The 22570-nt window shown below is 50.0% G+C and overlaps 1 protein-coding gene and 1 non-coding gene across 2 annotated transcripts in view; one reads left to right on the top strand and one right to left on the bottom strand.

Annotated features, from left to right (window-relative positions):
• The window catches only part of PLB1 (phospholipase B1), a 151736-nt gene extending 130393 nt beyond the window's left edge, over positions 1-21343 (top strand). Inside the window, exons 48-59 of the mRNA XM_015473561.2 lie at positions 978-1045; positions 1289-1332; positions 1549-1648; positions 5774-5825; positions 6954-7034; positions 8527-8592; positions 9120-9214; positions 10404-10485; positions 11345-11443; positions 12132-12227; positions 19338-19412; positions 20946-21343. Of these exons, the coding sequence (XP_015329047.1) occupies positions 978-1045; positions 1289-1332; positions 1549-1648; positions 5774-5825; positions 6954-7034; positions 8527-8592; positions 9120-9214; positions 10404-10485; positions 11345-11443; positions 12132-12227; positions 19338-19412; positions 20946-21149 (1062 nt within the window). The 3' untranslated portion in view covers positions 21150-21343. The remainder of the gene's footprint in view (positions 1-977; positions 1046-1288; positions 1333-1548; positions 1649-5773; positions 5826-6953; positions 7035-8526; positions 8593-9119; positions 9215-10403; positions 10486-11344; positions 11444-12131; positions 12228-19337; positions 19413-20945) is intronic.
• Positions 4840-4912, bottom strand: TRNAG-CCC (transfer RNA glycine (anticodon CCC)). The gene has a single exon. It is a non-coding gene; the product is annotated as a tRNA-Gly (tRNA).
• Positions 21344-22570: the final 1227 nt, after the last annotated feature.

The following is a 22570-nucleotide window of genomic DNA, read 5'->3' as shown; positions in this document are numbered from 1 at the left end:
TAGGACTCTTGAAATCAGGTATTCATGTCTATAGAAAAACAACTTCCCTGTATGTGTGTGAGTGCGTCTTAATTTTCATACAAACATGGGGAAAGCTGTGGAAGGATACACATCAGGCTCTTAACCATTCATCGGCTCTGGTGGTGTGTATATGTGGGTAAGGGGTGAGGAGGGATGTGGAACCTGCAGCAGGAGGCAAGTTTATTAAAGTAGGGGTAAATTATTAACTAAAAAATCCTTGTATTATTTCCCTGGTTCACTTACTTTAGTAAGTTTCAAAGAGGAATTTCTCTTTTTTAATAATAGGGCCTTTAGGTAAAGCTTGATGGAGGAGGTAGAAGCTGACCAAGGTCTTAGGGAATGAACTGGAGACGTAAGGGCTAGAAAGGAGGAAGTTTAGTATTCCAGAAAGGGATGGAGTGGCTGTTAATAGGCTGCCCCAAAGCTCTCATGCTTCAGATCAACTTGTTTAGACCTGAAGGTGTGTGTGGACAGGAAAGGGGGGTGAATAAGAAAGGAAAGAGGGAACCAGGTCGTGGTGAGCTCAGAATGTTGGTGAAGGGTCAGAGTCAGGGGAAGCGTAAAGAAGCAGGTGTGCTTGGAGGAGCAGGTGGGAAACTGAGTGAGAAGGGAAGAGACGCTGGGGGCTGGGGCCAAATGGATCCAGAGCTGTCCATGGCGAGGAGATGAGAGTCTCACCAGGGAGTATGGCAGAGGGAACACAAAGGGTTGGAAGCCAGAGAAGTTGGGGAGGAAGAATCTTACTTCTTCCATGACTTGGTTACTGGTGGTGTGTGGAAGGTTGGGGAGTCAGGACAACTCAGAGATTAAGCAGCCTGGAGAAAAACTGGTACCATTTTCAGAAAAGGTAAATCCAGGTCCCAGCTGCTACACCAGGGCCAGAGGGGCTCTCCCCAGTGCCCCCAGCCTGCCCCGGACCCAGCCCAGCTCTACAGCCTTCTCTTTGCCTTTTTCAGACAGCAGTAGGAGCCCGACCCAGCAACTCCAGTGACCTCCCCACATCCTGGAGAGGACTCTCCTGGAGGTGAGGGTGTTCTCTCATCTCTGCTGATGATGCTCCCCATACAGGCATGGGTGGTATGTTTCTCCATCACTCGTCAGAGATGAGGCCAGGTACCCATGGCCCAACGCTGGGATGCAAGGGGATGCCCTGATGCTCATGCTAGTCCTAAGGGGGATGGGAATCCTGCCCTGGGGCAGCCTCTCTGGTTCTGACTCAGAAACATGATGACCGATGATTTTAACAAATGTGCTTTCTCTTCCCCAGCATTGGAGGGGATGGCGACTTAGGGACCCACACCACACTTCCCAGTAAGTAGCAACACAGAGAAGCACCATCACTGTGGCCATAACAACCCCTCGCGGTGGCCAGGGCCCTTCCCTGAGCAAGGGAAGAGAAGGTTATCTATAAGGAGGGGGAGTCAGCCCACCCTGAAAAGACCAGGAGCATCCGGTCCACACCTGTGCCCCAACATTGTATATCCATCTCCCTCTCACCTGTGCACTCTTCCATCTCCCCCTTCAAAGACATTCTGAAGAAGTTCAACCCCAACATCCTTGGCTTCTCCACCGGCACCCGAGAGGAGACAGCAGGGCTGAATGTAGCCACAGAAGGGGCCAGGGCTCGGTGAGTAGACGGGGGTACTGGAGGCAGAGGAGGGCAAGGCTGAGAGATCGGGGAGGAGAGAAGGGTGGTGTCTGAGCAGCACTAGTGGCTGTGGACAGAATCCTTCTGCTACCCAGCCCCGAGCTGCCCCTCACCTGCATTAACTCCTGAAATCCTCACCCACTTTGAGATGGGCATTAGCATGAGGACCCAGAGGCTTAAACCGCTTCCTGAACAGCCCAGGGTCATCAGAGCAAATGCCCAGAGAAACCTGGATGAACCAGGCTGAATCAGAGCCTTCGCTCTGCCTGCGGCACTGTTAACACCTTTCAGGGCAGTGGGAGGAAGCACTTGAGGGTGTCTGGACGACAGGCAGGTGGCCGGGGCCCAGGATGCATCCTGCTGACCTCAGCTGACCTCCCTACCCAGGGGAGGCCAGAGTCGAATGCATGGGGGACTCTTGGCACCCCTGGAACACAGAGCAGAGGAACACCCCACAGAGGGCCACCCTTCCTTTCTCTCCTCTAGTCCTGGACTCTGAAAAGGCTGTATTTGACACTAGGGAGTTAGGTGGTAGAGCCCCTAAAACACCGAGGCAGTTGTTTGTTTTCACTTGGATTTCTGAGGTTGACAACAATCCAGATAATTAAAGTTGAAATGCCTGATGGAGTTCATTGATTTTCTGCATGGAGTGTGCTGGGTCTTTGCTTTGTAGAAGGGTTGCTGCAGTCACATCACCAGGGAGACAGAACCGGCTTGACTCACTCTGTTTACAGGCAGCATTCCTTTCAGACACGGTAAGGAGGGCCCCACGCTCGCTAGGTTTGAGTCTCTGAGCCACAGGAAGCAATGTCAGTTCCTCAGCGTCATAAGCAGGAAGAACTTATTTTTCTGTGAAAAATTGGGCTGCCTGGGGCTGTAATATCAACATCTAGTTTCTGGTATTGCCATTATTATTATTATGATCATTATGATTTTAGGAATATCATTATAGGGCTCAGGCTTCATTAACCAGGAATGGGTTCTTTAGTCTGTTGACGTTCGCCCCCCCTTCCCCTTTCTTGCTTCACTTCTCTTAAACTGCCTTTTCTATTTCACTGCTACTTGGTGCCTCCATGAGAACAAAGAGTGGCGGGGGAAGTGGCCGACACGTGCAGCTTCTTGTTAGGATCTCAGAGGTCCCGTGTTAGGGGAAGGGACAGCAAGCCATTAGTCAGCTTAAGTAAGCAAGAATGGAGCACCGTTCTGTGAGCCTTCCTTATCTGCACTGTGTCATGTGGCATGGTGTGGAAAAGGATGAGTTCACCTAAAGAGAGAGATGAATGCCACAGCAGAGCAACCAGGATAATGAGACCTCCAGTTAGATCATCTATGTCCAGCCATTGCTGGCTCTGTGACCTTGGGCAAGTCACTTGGTATCTCTGAACCTGAGTTTCCTCATCTATAAATGGAGGTAATAATAGTACCTACTTCTCTTGGCTGTCACAAAGATTCAATGAGACCAATAACCCACCTAGTTTATAATATGTATGCAAAAAAAAATGGTCATCATTAGGGTATTTTGTTTCAAAGTTTTATTTAAGATCAAACTTTCTATCAATCAATAAGCAAGAATTCACTGAGCACCTGGGAAGGACTGAGCCCCATGGTGGTTACTAAAAGATACAGAAAAATCAAAAAGTGAACTGTCTGCCCACAAAGAGCTTGCTGTCTAGTTAAGGAGCCTAAACCAATAGGAAATAATTTGGCGGGGGTAGGGGGGCGGTGGGGGGAGAGGGGAGTGTTGTTTATGGCAATGTTGCAGACTGAAATGATTTTGTACTTTGGAATGATTTGAAATGATTTTGTACTCAGAAAACAGAAAAGTGTAAAATATGAACTGGGCAGTCTAGTTACAGACAGGTACAGACCCAGAAGGGACCCCAGAAAACATCTAGTCCTGCCTCTTTGTATAAAGATGAAAAAATTCAAGGTTAGCAGGGTTCTGTAACTTGGGTGAGCTCCACAGCAAATTGGTGGCAGAGCTGGAAGGGGATCCCTGGTCCCATAGCTCCCAAAGCATAGCTCTGCACACCAAGACTGAAAAAGGAAATGGAGGAGATGTGGGTAAACAAACCCAGAGAGAAGGCTCCTCGGGGAGGTAGGTAGGGCTTGCTCTGAGCCTGAAGCGTGGGAAGAACTTGGCTAGGGAGAGGGGAAAAGAGGGCATTCCTGACTTCCGCTAGTGTTCTGGAGGGCTTATCACCCACAGATACCCCTGTTCATATCTCAAACCTGTAAAAAGATTACAGAGACTTCTGTGGTCACCTCTAACCAAGCCAGGCTTTCTTTATGACTTTCTGACATATCCATGATAGCAATAGCATATGAGATACGGTCCTGAGTGAATAAATGAGAAACATGGCAGAAATGGTACCATGTATGCTTGGCCACATGCCCAGCATGTGGACATGCAAAGATTTAAAATACCCATTCTGCACCAGTTCCTTCTTTTATGACTTCTTCCATGGAAGCATCCATTTGCTGTATCCCTTCTGTTATACATATCTGTTTTAAATAACTGCTTTATTGAGGTGTAATTGACATAAGTACACTGAACCAGTTCCCTGGTGGCTCAGACAGTAGAGTCTGCCTGCAATGCAGGAGGCGTGGGTTCAATCCCGGGTCAGGAAGATCCCCTGGAGAAAGAAATGGCAACCCACTCCAGTATTCTTGCCTGGAAAATCCCATGGATTGAGGAGCCTAATGGGCTACAGTCCATAGGGTCACAGAGAGTAGGGCACAATTGAGTGACTTTCACACTGCACATATTAAAAGGGTGCAATCTGATCAGTTTGTTATATGCATGTACCTATGAAACCATTACGTCAATCAATAATGAATGTATCCATCACCTCCAAAAGTTTCCCTGTGCTGCTTTGTAATCAGTCCCTCCCTCCTGCCCCTTACGGTCTCTACCCCACTCACTCCCTGGGACCCAGGTAACCACTGACCTGCTTTCTTGTCACTATAGATTAGGTTTAATTTTCTAAAATTTTATAGAAACAGAGCCATGGATGATGTACTCTTTTCCCTTTTTAAAAAAATATGTATTTACTTATTTGGCTGCACCAGGTCTTGGTTGTGACTCGTGGGATCTTTGATCTTTATTGCAGCAGGCAGGATCATTAGTTGCAGCGTACAAACTCTTAGTTCTGGCATGCAGGATCTAGTTTCCTGACCAGGGATCGAACCCGGGTCCCCTGCGTTGGGAGCACAGAATCTTAGCCGCTGGACCACCAGGGAAGTCCGTGTACTCTCTTCTTGTCTAACATCTTTCACCCAGCAAAATTATTTTGACATACATCCCTGTTGTTATGTGTATCACTAGTTCGTTCTCCTTGATTGCTGAGTAGGGTTCCGTTGGCACGCCTCTCTCTAACCCAGAAGCATTCGTGGCACACATCTAGGGGGTGAAGTGAGTTCTAGCCTAGCCCTGTCGGTATTTGTCTCCCTCATCCTGTTTTGTTACCAGCGGGGAAAGTGAGGAGATGGGGAATGGTTTGGAAATCCAAAGGAATGATAGAGAAGAAAAACAGAAGGATTAAAAGAAGAGAAACTGGGACTTAAGAGGTAAAGGTTGAAGGAGTCATGAAGCTTGGAAAAGAGGAAGCTGAGGGATCATTTGGGGTGATGGCTTTTTTCAAATATACAAAAGGTTATTTTTAAGACAGGCAGCCAAATAAGAACTGAACAGGCTCAGCCTGCAATGAAAAGAGCTGGATGAAATATAAGGGAACGTCCCTGACGGGAAGGTTGAGCAGATCCCCACTGCCTGCCCACCAACCCACCCCTCCCCACCACCACCACTATCCCTGCGGCCGAAGTGGCCTCAGAGGACCAGGCCTGCAGAAGGGGGTGGTGAGATGCATGTCAGCCCCCTGGCAGGGTCAGGATCAACTGGGGCTCCAACACCCACAGCAAATCTTTGATTGTTCATAGGTTGAGATTTCTTGAGAATTGAAAGCCTTTCAATACCTTCTGAAGGAATAGGTCTTTATATAACATTTTTTTTTCCTGAAACATCTCCTCGCCAGGCCCAAATCCTGCAGCTTGAGCCCTTGCTCGTGAACCAGCTCTAATGTTCCCCTCTTTTCCCCTGCCCAGGGACATGCCAGCCCAGGCCCGGGACCTCGTGGAGCGAATGAAAACCAGCCCTGTGAGTACAGGCCCCTGGCCACCCTCTGTCTTTAACTAGGGTGGGTGCGAGTGGCCCTAAATGAGCCCCCTTTGCACCTCTGCACTTCAATCTCTTGGCTCGTCTTTACGAGGGACCAGATGAGTAGGTCTTGCCACCAAGACGCCGTCTCTGCTGCACCCCTTCCCCAGGCACCCTCCTCTCCAGGCCGGCTGCAGGAGGAGAGATGAGCAGAGGGCTGGTGGAGGTGGCAGGCCTCGGCCTTTGGCAGCTTTCCATTGCACCCAAGAGCTGGCTTCCCAAACCCTATTATGTAAACTTTGGCTTCTAAAAATAGTCTTCCATTCCAGTCCTTCCTCCTTCCCTCTTCCCCGGCCCCTCTAAACCTCCTCACCAGCACTTTTTTCAATGCTCTGGGTTTATGCCTTGGAATTCACTGCCTGGCAGCACTCCTACTATGGGGCTGCTGAGTGGAAAGCAGGCTCCCTAGAACCTCTCCAAGCCCCCTCCTCACCTCTCTGTCCAACCGGTCCCCTTCCCTAGACCCAGGCAGCTCTGGGCTCTTGCTTCTAGATGTGTCTTTTGCCCTGGGCTCCTTTGAAGGCCTTTGGATCACATTTTATTGTTGTTTGGTTGCTAAGTCGTGTCCGACTCTTTGCAACCCCACGGACCGCAGCATGACGAGGCTTCCCTGTCCTTCACTGTCTCCCTGAGTTTGCTCAAACTCATGTCCATTGAGTCAGTGATGCCATCCAACCATCTCCTCCTCTGTTGCCTGCTTTTCCTCATGCTCTCAATCTTTCCCAGCATCAAGGTCTTTTCCAATGAGTCGGCTCTTTAGTAGTATGTTAATACAAGCCACCTCCAACTGGACTTCAGCTTTCTTAAGATCTCAAAGGGAAAAAAGTTCTCTGTACTGAGCGCACGCACACACACACGCACACGCACACGCACGCACGCGCACGCACACACACACACACACACACACCCCCTTGCCCAGCACCAAAGTGAGGGCGAGGGAACTCCACTTGACTTCTTCTCTCCACTGTGATGTAGAGGATGAAAGGCACTTGGGGGAAGGGGTGTCTAGCACATGCATGTGCCCCCCGCCCCCCACCAAGGCCTAAGTGGGCTCTTCTGTCCCCTCAGAAAATCAACCTACAGAAAGACTGGAAGCTGATCACGCTCTTCATTGGGAGTAACGACTTGTGCCATTACTGTGACAATGAGGTAGGCCCCTGACTGGCCCCCAGGGAGATGGATCTGATGGCCAAGGCCACTGTCTGTACCCAGGCTGGGATGTCCCCCATGGGAGGCACCCAGGCCAGCCCTCCCAGGCACCTGAGTCTGCCCAGAGAGCCCGGCTCACACACGCCAGCCATCCCCACTACTGAGTGGCTGCTGCATTGGTTCCTTGATTCCAGATGTGTCTGGACGTCCCCACTCTCAGGCACTACTGAGGTGGTCTCTCTTGCACCCTTAAATACTGTTCTCTGGTAGCCAGTGGATAACCAGGGAGCCCCCTCACCTGTCTGGAGTCTCTGCCCATTTTTTCGGTGTTTCTTCAGGGTGGGGAGGTTGCAGGGGGAGGCTGAAACAATGTCATAAATATGGTTGATACAGCTGAACCAATCCTGATCCATGGCTCACTGCCCTTCAGGGACAAAAATGTGTTCATCACCTTCAGCCAGCCTGTGAACCCAACCCACTCCCAACCTTGTTTCTATGGGGAAATACATCCAGACGTACAAACTTTGGGAGGTAATAACTTTTGGAATTCATCTTGTTCTAAGTTGAGGATGTGCTATATTTTATTTGGCCAGGAAAAAAAAAAAAAGCAGCTGCCGTAACTCAGAGGTTGTGCTAGAATGTTTGACAGTCACAGGCAGCAGGGAGAAGGCATTTATCATTCCTTGTGGCTGAGAGAGACAGTCCCCAAATTCTAGATGAGAACCAGCCTCCCCCACACAGGGACCTCTCTTCCTCACTGCCCAGACTAGAGGCAGAAGTGATCCAACCCCGTGGGATTTTAAATGTCATTGTGCCCTGCACTCTGTGGGGTCCAGGGAGCCAGAAGTGACCCCAGAAGACCTGTCTTCATGCAAAGTCAGGTTTACTTTCCTAAGAGCAGCGTTTTGTGCAAATGACTTGGGGCCACCACCAGGATTCAGGCCATGTTTTTGGAAGGGGCTAAATCAGCCTCCAGTTGGGAGAGGGGCCAGGAGAGGAGGCCCGCAAGCTGAGTTATAAGGGTAGACATGATGGGGAGGCAGTGGCAGGGGGGCCAGCACTGTTAGGATCTGGGTTAGAGATACCATGGAGGTGGGGTGTGGGAGCCATTAATGGTACCTAGTAGGCATCAAGGGATGACTTTTCTTTTTCTTTTTTTCGGCCTTGCTGGGTCCTTGTCATGGTATGTAGGCTCTTCATTGCAAGCTTCTCTGGTTGCAGCATGCCGGCTCTATAGTTGCCGGGCATGGGTTTCTTTCTAGTTGCAGCATGTGGGCTTAGTTCCCCAACCAGAAATCAAATCCACATTCCCTGCATTGGCATCCACTGACTACCAGAGAAGTCCCCAAGGAGTGACTTCTTACCAGAGACTGTATCCATCAGCAACAAGGGTTGGGCTTCCCATCTGGTACAGGACCTTCCTGTGCTGGGCATCAGGCCAACTTCTCCCCCTCCTCCCAGGAGCTGAGCAGAGCCCCTTCCTTCTTCACAGGAGGCCCGCTCTGCTGAGGAGTATGTTAAGTACATCCGACAGGCCCTGGACATCCTCTACGAGCAGGTAGGGAGGCACAGCGGCATGTTCTCGGGTCCTATTTCCTGCCAGCAACCAGGCTGTCTGCTGGCTCACCAGGGGTCGCTCCCTGAGCGCAGCTAGAAGACTTGTGTTCAGTGAGATACACACTGCAGAGTCCCCCAGGAGCAGGTACCTGGATGGATGGGATGGGAGGGAGGCAGCTGCCAAGCTTCTCTGTGAGGTGGAGTCTAACTGGATCTGACTGCCTTGGTTGGGTGCCAAAGAGCCTGCTTCTGGAGCCAGCTGGCCTGACTTGTAGCCAGGCACTGTGGCTTCCTAGCCATGTGACTTTGGGCAAGTTGTGTCTCAGTTTCCTAATCTATAAAGTAGGGCCAATAAAGACCATTCCACAAGATAATATAAGGCACGTTCCCTCTCTCGGCCTCAGTTTATTGGTAAAATTGGGGAGGGGGGAGTAGACTGTAGACAATCCCCCAAGCTCTTTCCAGCAGTAAGCTCTGCTCCCCAAGTGCTTGCGGACTACTGAAGCCCACCCCCTCTGCTCTCCACAGCTTCCACGGGCTTTCATCAACGTGGTAGAGGTCATGGAGCTGGCTGACCTGCACCAGGGTCAAGATGGAAAATGTGTCATGCCACTGCCAGCCCAGTAAGTAGACGGACATGGTCCTGAGGCAAGGGCATCTAGGGAAATGGGGCTCAGATACCAGCGGGTGAGACCGAGACTGGCAGAGCTGGACAATCCTGTCCAAGGGGCAAACATCAACAATTAGCCAGGGGCTTGGAAAACCATTTTAAAGTGTTGCTACCTTATTGAATGCCTACTGTATGCAAGTTGCTTCAGTTCTCTGGACCTCACTTTGCCTTTCTGGAAATGATCTGTGAGGGCTCCAGAATTTCTGTGGTGCCAAACCCCAACTTCAGCAAGTTGTTCCCTGTTTGAGAGGTGGCACGAGGCAACAAGCTTTCGAGACAGCTCTACTGGGCCTCACGTCCTGGCGCTGCCGTTTAGAAGCTGTGGAACCTTGTACAAACCACACCACCTCTCTGGGCCTGTTACTCACATGTAAAAATCTCCCGGGGAAGTAGAGGTGACATCTAGGGGAAACACATGTAAAGTGCATGGTCCCCCTTGGGCAGGCGCTCAGGAAATAGTAGCTATAATGTGCTTCTTAGGACTGGCCTTGAAAGCCAGGCTTAGAGCTAAGTGATGTCCTGCAAGAATCTCTGTTGGCCTGGAATTTGTTAAAGCTCATCCCTGACCCTGCAGGAAGTTGCCCTCTTTAAGGCCAGAAGGTTGCCCAGAGTTCCTGTGATGGTTTTTATGGGGGAGGAGATTCTACAGGGTGGCTAAGAAGCCTTATCTGGAGTCAAATGGATTTGCTGGGAAGGTGACCAGCTGGTTCCAATCTTGCCTGGAACCTGGTCCCTGCCTGGAGCAGCCAGTGCTGCCCAAGAGCGTCTTCCTGCAGGAGAGTCCTCAGCAGCTGAAGGTAGGGAAGGGAGGCCTCAGGAACATGAGGAAGAAAGGCTGGGCCACTTTGGGAGTCTTCCCAAAACCCCAGCCCCTCTGGAGAAACTCCAGGAGCCACAGGCTAGGGAAGGAAATAGGTGGCCAAGGAAACGGACAGCCTGTCCGCAGGAGCCCCAGGCACTGTTGCCAGCCCTTCTGCCTTCTCTCCTAATAAGCACCTGCTGGATCGCATGTCTCTGAGTCATGCTTCTCTGACCCGGGCCCCAGAGGCAGCAAGTCTGTGTTGTGGGGGCACCTGTGTGTATGGAAGGGGGTTGGAGTAGCCTCTGAGAGGCCCTGAGCCTCAGGACTCCTCACCACACAGGAGCAACTGCACCTGCCTACAAGGCTCCCAGGAGAACTTGCCAGAGATGCAAGAATTGAAGACGGTGAACTGGAACTTCCAGGTGACCCTGTGCCCCTTTTCCCTCCCCACCCTCCTCTTTACTCCCGAAGCAAGGATTGGGAAATCGGGTGTTTGGCAGGGTTCTGCTGCGAGCAAGGCCACTTCCTAAAGGCAGATCACAGCCCCTGAAATGTGTGTCCAGGTAAACCAACATCAGGGGAGGGCAGTGAGAACTCAGAAGGGAAGCTGGAAGAAACCCGTCCTCTCAACTCTCAGAGGAGGCATCACCCCTTCACCCCCCACCCCAACCCCACCCAGAGGGGAGAGGTGCTGTGTTCACTGCTCTTGGGCTCCCTCCCTCCTTACTTTCTCACGTCTGTCTCTGCTCTTGCTGTCCCCTCCCTGGACCTGCCCGCCTGGGCCTTTCTGCAGCACATCCATGTCACGGTCAGAACTTTGTCTTCTTACCTCTCTGAGAAGCTTCCCTTGACTAAGCTCCCTGCTGGCAACTTCAGTCAGCACTTCACTGACCCTAAAGCCATATATGATTTTGACTTTTACATCTCACAGATGGATAACCAGCTCCTTGAGGGTGAGCACAGGTAGTCTATCTTTTACAGTCCACCTTTGGGCACTTAAGCAATGCCAAGACTGTGGATACTCATGCTAAGGTCTAAGGCATTTTGAGGAGCTGGTGTTGAAAAGTTCCCCATTTGGACTGGAGTCCCACGCTCTAATCCACTTCTTCATGCAGTGAGAGCAGGTTGGTGTCTGTGCCTGGTGCAGTCTAAGTGGATGCTTGTGCAGTAGAGCAGCTCCTCTGGGTCTCCTGGCCCTGACATGACCCACCCGAGGCCTCAGGGACAGTCCGTCTGTCCAGCCTCGCTGTGGGACTGAGCAGCCTCCCTCCCCATCCCTAGAGTGCCCTGTCGACACTCTCCTACCAGTACCTGCAGCGTGAGGACTTCGCCGTGGTCGTACAGCCTTTCTTCCAAAACACTCTTGTCCCCCTGAACAAGGTGAGCATCTGGGAGGCACATGTATAGTGGCCATTATCTTGGGGAATGTATTTCCTTTTCCACATGGGCTTTTTTGGACGATCTTTCTCCAGGAGTGCTCCCAAGGAGCTGCTGTTTCTGCTTTTGCTCCTTCCCCCCTTTTGAGTATTACTTGAACTTAGATGTAGTTGGAAAGAAAATGTGAAAATTAACAGTGACTGAGCTCCCCAGGAATGGCCCTGATATTTGCCAGGTTGGAATAAAATGAAAGCTTCCCCAAAACATTCTTTTCAACTATTAGGGCAGGGATGCTGAAGGAGAAGGGATGGACTGTAGGTGGCTATGAATCCGGGAGACCTGGGTTCAATCCCTGGGTTAGAAAGAACCCCTGAAGGAGGAAATGGCAGCCCACTCCAGTATTCTTGCCTGGGAAATCCCATGCGCAGAGGGCCCTAGTGGGCTACAACCCATGGGGTCCCAGACGAGTCAGACACAACTTAGCCACAACAAACAATTTGGTTGCTACAAATTTTTTTAAAAATAAAAATTCCAAAACTAGGTAGTTTCTCCATCAATATCTGATCCAATTGGCAGCAGAAATGAAAGGATGGAAGGTAGAATGCCCAGGGTGCCACTGCCTGGGGCAGAGGGGTTGGGCAGGTAGCAGTGCTCTCATCTCAGGAAGATAATCCCCTTCCTTTGGTCACAGAGAGGGGGCGCTGACCTCACCTTCTTCTCCGAGGACTGTTTCCACTTCTCAGAACGTGGGCACGCAGAGATGGCCATCGCTCTCTGGAATAACATGGTCAGTACCTAAGGGTTGAGTGGGCTCGGGTCAAGGGTACCCCCGAGGACGCTCTTTCTCACAAAGAAAAACCTATTGGTTGATATGTCTCCTTTCTCCCCAGAGTTCAATATGGCAGCTCACGTATTTGTCCTGACAGATTCTATTCTTTCTGTAATTTCCCAGCGCTGTTGGGGTATAACTTTGTCATCAGATAGACTAGATGAAAATACCAGCATCGCCCCTTTACTGTGTGATCTTGGGCCGTTGAGCCCACTCTGGCCATTTGTGGGCTTACCAGGTAGTGTGGGTGGTAAAGAATCCGCATGCCAACGCGAGACACGGGTTCGATCCCTGGGTCAGGAAGATCCCCTGAAGTAGGAAATGGCAACCCAGTCTAGTATTCTTGCTCAGAAAATTCCATGGACAGAGGAGCTTGGCAGGCTACAGTCCATGAGGTCACAAAGCGTCAGACATGACTGAGCAACTATGTCCACACTGGCCATCCATATCAGTATCTACAAAAACAACAGCAGTGACACAGGTCTTAGAGATAATGTGTGTGCCGCACCCAGCACAATAATCCCCACACTCCCTACTACTATTTGTTTAAACACTAAAAAGAGCCACTCAGCCAGTTTTCCCAGGCTGCCACCTAGTCTAGTCCTTTCTGGTGGGGAGAAAAGGAGACCTTACGAAATGAAGGTACAGCCCAGGGGCCACAGCCCTGTGCCTTGCTCTACCCTTTACAGCTGGCCACTCATGACTGGACAGTCAGCTATGTTTGCACAGAGCTTGACAAGTAACCCTGAGCGCTGTATCCTCTTGTGCAGAGCAAATGAAATGCCTTTCCAGTCCACTGGCTTCTTTTGATCTAGGCTCAGCGGTAACCCAATCCCCACCCCAACCTGCATGTTCTCTCCCTTCTCCCATGGTGACTAAACCATCCACACGCCTGCTCCTTTCACTGCAGCTTCAGGCCCACTGTGACTCTGCCAGGCACCGCTGTGCAAGTATTCCCACACCTGTCAGCTCCACCAGCGTGGCCAGTATCTTCCTCGGCTGACTCACAATATTGACTTTCTCCTTAGCTACACCACCTCCTCCTCTCAGAACAGCATGTAAGGAGGTTTTCTCCTTGGCCTACTTAATTGCAGGCTCAACCTCCCTCTGCTTGTGTTTTCCTGGTGTTTTCCTCCTGTTGACATCACAGTCTGCCCACTCCTGGAACTTCCGTCATCTCTGTCCGTCCAGGACCGGGAATTGCAATTAGAACACTTTGATTTTAAAAAACCACTGTGGAAGTAGGGTTGGGAGCAAACTCAAAGTTAAAACAATATAATCCCTGGGAGCAGTTATGTTTCTCTTGATGATTTTTTGCTTTGCAGTCCAGTTGTCTTTCAGTGACTGAGTCATTCAAATTCATGCTTTTAACCACCCCCCGCCCCCGCCCCAGTAAAGGCTGGATATCTCTGCATGGTTTCCTTTCTCCCCCTGCAACCCTGGGGGAATCCATGGATTCCAAGGAGGGGCGGGAATGCTAAGCCCTTAGCCTTGCCCTCCCAGTGTCCCCGTCAGGGTATGGTTTTCCTACCTGGGGGTATTTGGAGACTTCTCAGTGCCAGGACCCTCTGAGTCTCCTGGGACCGATGGCCATAGTGATGACTTGAGCATTACAGGACCCACCTGTCTCATTCTGCATGATTTAATGTAGTTCTGGCCTTTCTCTTCCAAAGCAGCTCAGTAGGTCTTCCCATTAAATGGTTCTGTTTCATAAAAGCAAGTGGAAGGGATTTAGATCTGAAAATGAAAGGTAAATGCTGCATGGAGCCATATTATTGCTACTACAAGACTGTTCATAGCTCCCCAGCCATACCCCAAATTTGAAAAACAGCAGCAAACACAAAGCAAAACAAACCTAAAACTATATGTTATCCTGTGCTATATGATTTGTGGGAATAATTACATAGTCCAGTGTTTTCCTCCAAAAGTATCTCAGATATAAACCTACAGCATCATGCCAACTTCTCAGGTCATCTTCTTCCTGGAATTTCACCCCTAAAGTGACATAAAATAAGTGACAAACCAATAGGGCTGGAGAGGATCTTAGAGGTAGGTCATCGAGCCAGAATGTCCTGTAACTAAAATGCAGAGACATGGAACAATTTGCGAGGGGTCAAACAGCAAGTGGCAGAACAAGGATTAGAACTCAGGTCTAATCACCAGGCATCCTGGCTACAGCACCAGCCTGATAAGCACATGTGTAACCGGTGAATTCATGTCTCATAATTAGAGGCCTATGACATAGTGTCTGCAGGCCTTGGCTGATACCCCGGGTGCCCCACTGTGGCAAAAGACACTCTTGAAACTGTTCCATCTCATGCCCCTCCTCTAGGAACAGTTTTTGCCTCCTTTTTCAGAGACTTTTGCAAAGCCAGAAACTCCAGCAGCACTAGGGCATGTTTTTCTCTTCCATTTTCTTTTGTCTTCTTACGAACAGTCTCGTCGCCTCTTTTCTGATAACTATTCCTCCACTGCTGCCTGCTCCCTCTTCTGTGGAAATCTTACTCTCTTCTAACACTGACATCTCCCTGGGCATCTCCCCTACCACTAAACAGAAAACAATGCTAGCCTCCTAATTGACGTCCCTATCTCCAAGGCTTACAGCCATTAAAACAGCTCTGGCTGTGTATTACAGTTATTTGGGGGCTCTTAAAAATAATGAATACCTACAACCACTTTGTATGTCTACTAAAGCTGAACACACGTATTCCCTATAACCCAACAATTCTACTCCTACGTATATCCCCAACAGAAAGGTATACACACATTTCTTGTCCAAAAGATGGACAAGAATTTTCATAGCACCACTATTCATGACCACCAAACAGGAAACCCCCCAAATGTCTACCAGGATGGGTAAACAAACAGCACATTCATGCAATAAAATAACCTCACAGCAATGAGACTAAAACTTTAACAACATACAACTATACATATAAACTTCAAAAACAAGCAAATATATACATGGTCTTATTGGGACATGGAGAGAGCAGGAGGGAGCTTTTGAGTGTTGATCATATTCTGTTTCCTACCTGGATGCTGACTATGCGGGTATGTTCATTTTGTTATAATTTATCAGTGATTCATTTTTTATATTTGTTTCTATATGTATGTTAGCTTCAATTAGAAAGAAAACAGTGCCTGGGCCTGATCCCTAGGAATTCTGACTTTGTCTGGGGTAGCACCTAGATTCAATACTTTTTAGATGCTCCCCAGGTGATCATTGCATAGGGTTTGTGAATTACTGCTTTAGATCTCCTCTCCACAGGGCAACCATATGCTCTCCATAAATGAAATATGACCAAGTCACACCCCTGCTCTCAAATGTCCAAGGCTGGCCCCTCCCTGGGGAAGAAAAGCCAGGCTCCTTAGCCCGGCATGCCAGGCCTTCCGGGTCTTGGCCCCAGTTAACCCCTCCAGCAGCCACTCCTACCAAGTGATCTGCACTTGGCAATCCAGCAAGGAGTGAAGTTTCCTGCACCACCCATGCTGGCTCCTGCCTCTGTGTGTTTGCCTTTGCTCATCCCCTTCTCTCTGGCTGCCCTTTCTACCTCCTTCCCCTGACTAGCTCTGACCCACCTCAACACTGGCACTGGCACTCAGGTGCCAGCTTCAACAAGAAGCCTTCTCCAAGTCCCCAGAGCAGGCTAGAGCCCCCACCATCACCCTGGCCCCCTGGTACACACGCTGTCTCAGTCCTGTCTTTTGCCACAGTGTCTGTATCTACAGTGTTGTATCCACAGTGTCTGTATCCACACTGTTGTATCCACAGTGTCTGTCCTTAGGAAAGGTGGGTTCTAGCAAATACAACTCCCTTTCCTGTGGGCTCCAGGTCTCTGTGACTCCAGTTCATCCATCCACCCACTAGGCCACTATTTCCTGAGCACCACGATGCCATAGGGGCTGCCACAGGTGCTGGGGAAAAGAGATGCCCTGCTCTTGGAGAGCTTCCAGTCTAGTGGGGAAAAGAGATTTAAAAAAATAATCAAAAAGGTAGTTTGTGACCACATTCAGGGCTTTTAAAAAATTAAAGCAGAGTGCTGGGACAGAGAGAAATGGTGGGGAGAGGGAGGCCTCACTGGAGAGTGACATGTGAACTGAGAACTGAATGTCAAGAGGCTGCCAGGCAAACTGAAGTCTCAGGCCGGGGTGTTCCAGGCAGAGGAAACTGGACCTGTGTGGGCCAGGAGTCAGGAATGAGCTTGAAGTGTGTGAGGCGCGTAAAGGCCAGTGTGGCTGGAGGGAAGGGAGCAAGGTCAGAGACGTGGACAAGAGCAAGGGCTGGGTCCTTGGATGGCTTTCGACGGGGAGCCATGTGACCTGGTTTGCCCTCTGGCTACTGCATAGAGACAGCTAGGAGGGAAGCAAGAGAGGAACTCGACCATTAGCAAGCTGCTGAAAGTCCAGGTGGAAGGTGAAGGTGGCAGAGACCAGGGGATGGCAGTGGAGAGGGGAAGTCGCTGGATCTGGGATGTGGTTTGTACTGGCTGGTGGATGAGGTAGAAGAGGAATAAGGGATGACTCTTCAGTTTGGGGTCAAGGAATCTGGGTGGACAGTTGAGGTGCATAGAGAGAAATACAGTTGGTAGGGGAAAATCAAAAGTTCTTATTTTGGATATGGTCAGTGTGAGCTGCCTTCCAGAAGTCCCCCTGAAGGAATCAGGTAAGGTGTTAAATGTATGATTCTGGAGTCCAGGGAGTCAGCAATGGAGATTTGGCGGGGTGGGTGTGGAGAGAATGTGGGGATGATTAGCCTAGAAGTGCCATTCAAGGCCACAGGATTGACTGAGAGCAACTAGAGAAAGATTAGGTGAAAAAAAGCATAGGGCCAACCACCAAACCCTGGCGCTTTCTTCCAACTTTTGGTCTAGCAACAGATGAGGACAGGAGGAGGAGGGGGCAGGGAAATAACAGTGCTGTGTCTTGGGATCCAAGACAAGTGTTTTGAAAAGGAAGCATCAACTTTGACAAATTCTGCTGAAAAGTCAAGCAAGACAAAAAAGAAAGTGAGTGCTGAATCCAGATCACTGGTGACCTTGACCAGAGCTTGAGTCAAGTGATAGAGACAGAGAGAATGGGAGAGTAGGAAGTGCAGTTCAGTTCAGTCGCTCAGTCATGTCTGACTCTCTGCGACCCCATGGACTGCAGCACACTAGGCTTCCCTGTCTATCACCAACTCCTGGAGCTTACTCAAACTCATATCCATTGAGTCCGTGATGTTATCCAACCATCTCATCCTCTGTCATCCCCTTCTCCTCCCACCTTCAATCATTCCCAGCATCAGGGTCTTTTCCAATGAGTCAGTTCTTCACATCAGATGGCCAAAGTATTGGAGTTTAAGCTTCAGCATCAGTCCTTCCAATGAATATTCAGGATTGATTTCCTTTAGGATGGACTGGTTGGATCTCCTTGCAGTCCAGGGGACTCTCAAGAGTCTGCTCCAAAACCACAGTTCAAAAGCATCAATTCTTCGGTGCTCAGCTTTCTTTATAGTCCAACTCTCACATCCATACATGACTACTAGAAAAACCAAAGCTTTGACTAGATGTTCCTTTGTTGGAAAGTGCAACAGGGGCTAAAAACAACTCTTCTAGAACTATGGGGAATAAGAGTGAAGGCAGTCCAAAAAAAAAAAAAGGTGAAGGCAGCTGGTGGAGAGGTGGGAGGGACTTCAACCTGGGAGATAGAGGATAGAGTAGATTGTGTACCAAGCTGAAGGAATCAGTAGAAACAGATACAATCATCAAAACCATATGATTATTACCTTCCTCTACGCCAGTTAGTTCCTGGGTTCCTGGAATATCACTGGGAGTCAGCCAACCTGATCTGTGGCATCTGTTCTCTCTCTAGGTGGTTCTGTTACAATAGAAATAATGCTGTTACCTGTGTAAGCCACCTCCCGCTCACACGTGTTTCATCTTCTCATTTGATGCTCACAACACCAGATGTGGAGTTGTCCAGTCACAGTTTAATGCCCCACCCCTAACCCTGGGGTAGTTCTGGAGCCCGCCTAGCCCCACACAGCAGTATTAGCAGAGCCAGGACCCCAGCCCATGAGCCCACTGTGCTCTGTCCATTCACAGCAGCATCTCTCCCAGGACCAGAGCACCTCGTTCTCCTCTAATTGTTACTAACAAACAGGTACAAAAAGGCTTTAAGACACCAAAAAGCAAGGTCCTGGGCCAGGTGTGGTCATTAGCTGGCACAGTGGACTTTCACTTCCCTCCTGGGCAGTACGTGGGTGTCAGGAGCTGATGAGGTCAGGGACAGGCAGAGAGCAGATCACGGGATGGGTGGAGGCCAGACGTTCAGGATGGAGTCTGGACAGGTGAGTGCCAGGGATCCATCTCCTTGGTGCAGGCCACGTGTCACAGGGCAGGGTACTGGCTAAAGAAGCTGGGGAGGAGGTTACAGCAGCCTCCAGCTCATTCTCAGAGGTCCCAGGATCAAATGCATTAAGCTAAACATGAGCCATAATTGCTCCCCAGGAGGTTTCAAGTAAACCTTTTCATCTATACAAAAAAACACAAAAGTAGCTCAAGCAAGAAAGCTCCAATTTCTTAAGGATCAACAAGTCAAGCATAGTAATGATGTCATGGTAACCAGTGCATTTTCAAAGTGTTCTTGAAATTGATTATCCCCAGACACTTCGAGAAGTTGGGAAATATGCTCATCACCATTTTGTAAAGTTGAAAATGCAGAGTATCTGCATTCACAGCCACTCCCAGGGATACAGGAGATGGAGGTCCTGAGCCCTGTGCCCCCCAACCCTGACTCATCATTTGCTGAGGCCTCTGAATGAATCAGACTCCCCTAGGTCTCAGTGTCCTTCGCAGTAAATCCCAGATATAGTCTCAGGGTCCTTCTGCTCTGATGGACTCTGATTTGCCAATCTCTGAGTCATAAGTCAGGTCCAGCTCTGGCCTCAGGGTGGCAAGTGTCGGCCGTGGGTCTTGCGCCTTTGCTGGTTTCAGAAAAAGGGACGAACCTGGTGTGAGATACTCTTCCCTCCAACAGCGGTTGGGGCTCAGCCTTGGAGGAAATCAAGGTTTCCTTTTCTCTCTTCAGCTAGAACCCTTGGGCCATAAGACCACCTCCAACAACTTCACCTACAGCCGAACCAAGCTCAAGTGCCCCTCTGCTGTGAGTAAGGTCCCTCCTCTCTGGTATGCAACAGGAGTCTGACCTGGGGGAGGGGGGCCCTGGCCACCCAGAGGCACCAAAGTCCCCTGGGAGGCTCTACCATTGGACACGGTCATTCATGGCCACCCTTCTCAAATCTCACCTCCCCTGGCTGCCCCTGACATTTCTCAGGTCCTCCTGAGAAATGAGGAGGGAGCCGGGAGTGAGGCAAGGGAGAAAGTACAGGCTCACCGAAGCAGGAAGAGGCCCAGGGGAGGCAGATGAACAAACACTGGCCAGACCCTCATTACCCACCACAATCCCAGAGGGTCTGAGGCATCCTCTGCCTTAAACGTGTACCAAGGAGCCCTCCCACGCCAGGCATGCTCCTGATACTGGGGGCTGCAAGGCAGAGAAATAAGACATCATGTCTGTGCTGGGTACCTGCATCTCTTTCTGGCTTTCTAGCACTCCCAGTGTCCAGGCCCAGACACCCTCCCCCAGACCACTGACAAAGCCCCCCACCTTGCCTCCCTGGCTCTTGTCTGCCTTCTCTGCCCATTCTGTAATCATTGCCAGACACAGAGTGGCATACCTGGAAGGAATTCCAATCTTGTCAAGACTGCTTGAAACCTTTCCCTGGTCCCCATGTCCCACCGAAGAAAGTCCAGACCGGAGGCCCACCTCCCTGTATCACCTTAGATACACGACTCTGCTCCTAGAAAATGGAGCCACTTCCCAAACAAGACCCACAATGGCCCCTGTCTGTGCTTCCACTTCGGCCATCTGCTCCCCTTGGAGGGTCATCCCCCATTTCCGCTGTGGAAAATGTTCATATCCTACAAGGCCGAGGTGTTGCCCCTTCTCTGCTGTTGTTCACCCTATCTCCTCTACACTCCCACCCCAGATGCACCCCAGTGTTGGTGTCTTTTCTCTGCATACCTCTCACAAGCCCTGACCCAGGCCCCGTGGCGATGTGATTATTTCTAAACACCTCTCGTCTCCCAACTGGACCACGAACGACATCACATCTCAACCCTCAGGCACTCTCCGAGCTCCCAGCACATGCCAGCATGCCATCAGCCTTCACTGGGGGAACAGAACAGATCCAGGGAGGCAGGCCCTTTGCATTTGGGGTGCTTAGTCCACTGCAGAACCAGCTGTCCATGCACCCCAACCTTCCCATTCACAGGCACCCCTGGGATGGGAGGAGGGGAGTAGCTGTCCAGTGGCAGCCTAGAGGAAACAGAGGTGGGGGCTCTGCCAGCACCCCAGGTCTCCCTTCCATGGGTCACCTATCAGTTCCTGATCATTCAAAACTGAGTTGACAAGAAAGGAGGTGCTGGTGAGAAACCAAAAACCAAACCAAAAGTGTATCCACTTTGGATACCCCTCCTCATCCAAGGGGCTTGGGCTGAGTGTGGATGAAGAAGCTTTACAAATAAGAGATGGGCTGTGGAAACAAGGCCATTGCTCCATCACTGGGATAGAGACCACAAGCCTCAGATGGATGGTTTTCCAGCCCCTGACCCAGAACTCTCTCCTCCTCCACAGGAGAACCCCTATCTCCGCACCCTGAGGAACAGTCAGCTGCTCCAAGACCAGGCTGACACAGAACCCTCAGTGCTCTCCTGGGCCATGCCAGTGGCGGCAGGAGGTGGCCTGGTGGTTGGCATCGGTGCGGTGATGACCTGGAGAGCCCTAAGAGGCCACCAGAAGGAAAACTCTCCCCTAAGTCTGAACACCATGAGCTTCTAGGCCTGCCAGCCTTGTACGGGCTCTCATCTTGAACTTCCCAGCCCTCCACATCGGCCCCCGTTTGCCCACTACAGAGGCCACTCCAAAGCTGGGGCACAGGAGGCCAAATGGATAGTCGTGGCTTCCTGGGGCCTGGGACCTACCCTCCTGGAATTGGTGCATTTAAATAAAGGCCAAAGCTGTTCTATTCTTGAGTTTGCCTGCTTGAAGCACTCACCTTTCACCTCTTGCATGCTGCAGGTGTGGGAACTAGAAACTTTCATCTCAACCAGAACTGCCCAAGGGATGGCCAGCCAAGCCCAGACTGTCACCCTACAAGCCTGTCTTCCATCACCAAAACCCTATTTCAAATGTGGGGGAAATGCCAGTCACCATTGCCGGCCACCACTGGATACAATCCAACACATATCTATTATGCACATTTCTGTGCTCAGGGCAAGGTAGAACACTGCAGTGCCTCCAAGGTTGCGCATGTCCTGGCCCAGAGATGCACTCTTTTCAGAAGATAAGATGCTCTGTGACTGTGTGACTCAGTCCTGGGGCAGCTGTGGGTTAATGTGTCTGCTCTTGAGAATAGGAGTTCCTTGGGAAAGGTTTCCCAGAAGACAGCAACTTTGAAATGTCATTTTACAAAAGGATTGGGATACGAACACTTCATATATCCTCAACCTTTCTCGAGGTGCTACATTTAGGAAAGAATCCCTCTTTCTACAGTACCAAGTTTATGAGAGAGCTAGACAGAGTCTGTTAACACAGCCTCCCTTCATTCAGCCCCTACCAGGGACAAGCCCCTCAGCTGAATTCTTACACAGATAAGCTCTTTTATTCAGCACAAAAACCTAGGGAGGGGATAATAAAAAACTCTGAAGACAGAGCTAGTGATTTCACAACATTGTCAATCCACTGAATGCCACTGAATTGCTCATTTTAAAATGGCTAATGATATGTCATGGGAACTTCACGTCCATAAAAAACAAGCAAAAGTCTATTAAATCAGGATCAACGTATCTTTCTGATCCCAAAGCCTGAGATTTCAAAGAATATGATATATCATCTGAATGTGTGGCTTTCATCAAACCCCATTACCAACCTGAGTTCCAGTTTCTCAGACATTTCATCTATACAATGGAAAAATGGAAATAAGAGTATTTATTTTGCCTATCTCCCAGTCTTGCTTAAAAAAACAGAAGCTGTATAAAAGTTTTCTGTTCCTCTAAAACACTGCACACATGAAGGTGGGTCATTTGCTCTTCTATGAAGAGTTGAGCTTGGGTCTAGATTACTGGGGACTTAGGTTCAGAGATGGGTTTGGGGACTTGGGAGTAATGTGTGGATGAAGACTACTTGCCTTCCACTCACAAAGGTTCATCATCTTATTTCTCTTTGGCAAAAATGAATAGTCTCTCCAGAGGAACTCCCAG

The sequence above is a fragment of the Bos taurus genome, chromosome 11 (assembly GCF_002263795.3).
Source record: "Bos taurus isolate L1 Dominette 01449 registration number 42190680 breed Hereford chromosome 11, ARS-UCD2.0, whole genome shotgun sequence".
NCBI lineage: Eukaryota > Metazoa > Chordata > Mammalia > Artiodactyla > Bovidae > Bos > Bos taurus.
The sequence above is the reverse complement of the archived record's forward strand: the minus strand, read 5'-3'. Positions and strand labels throughout refer to the sequence as shown.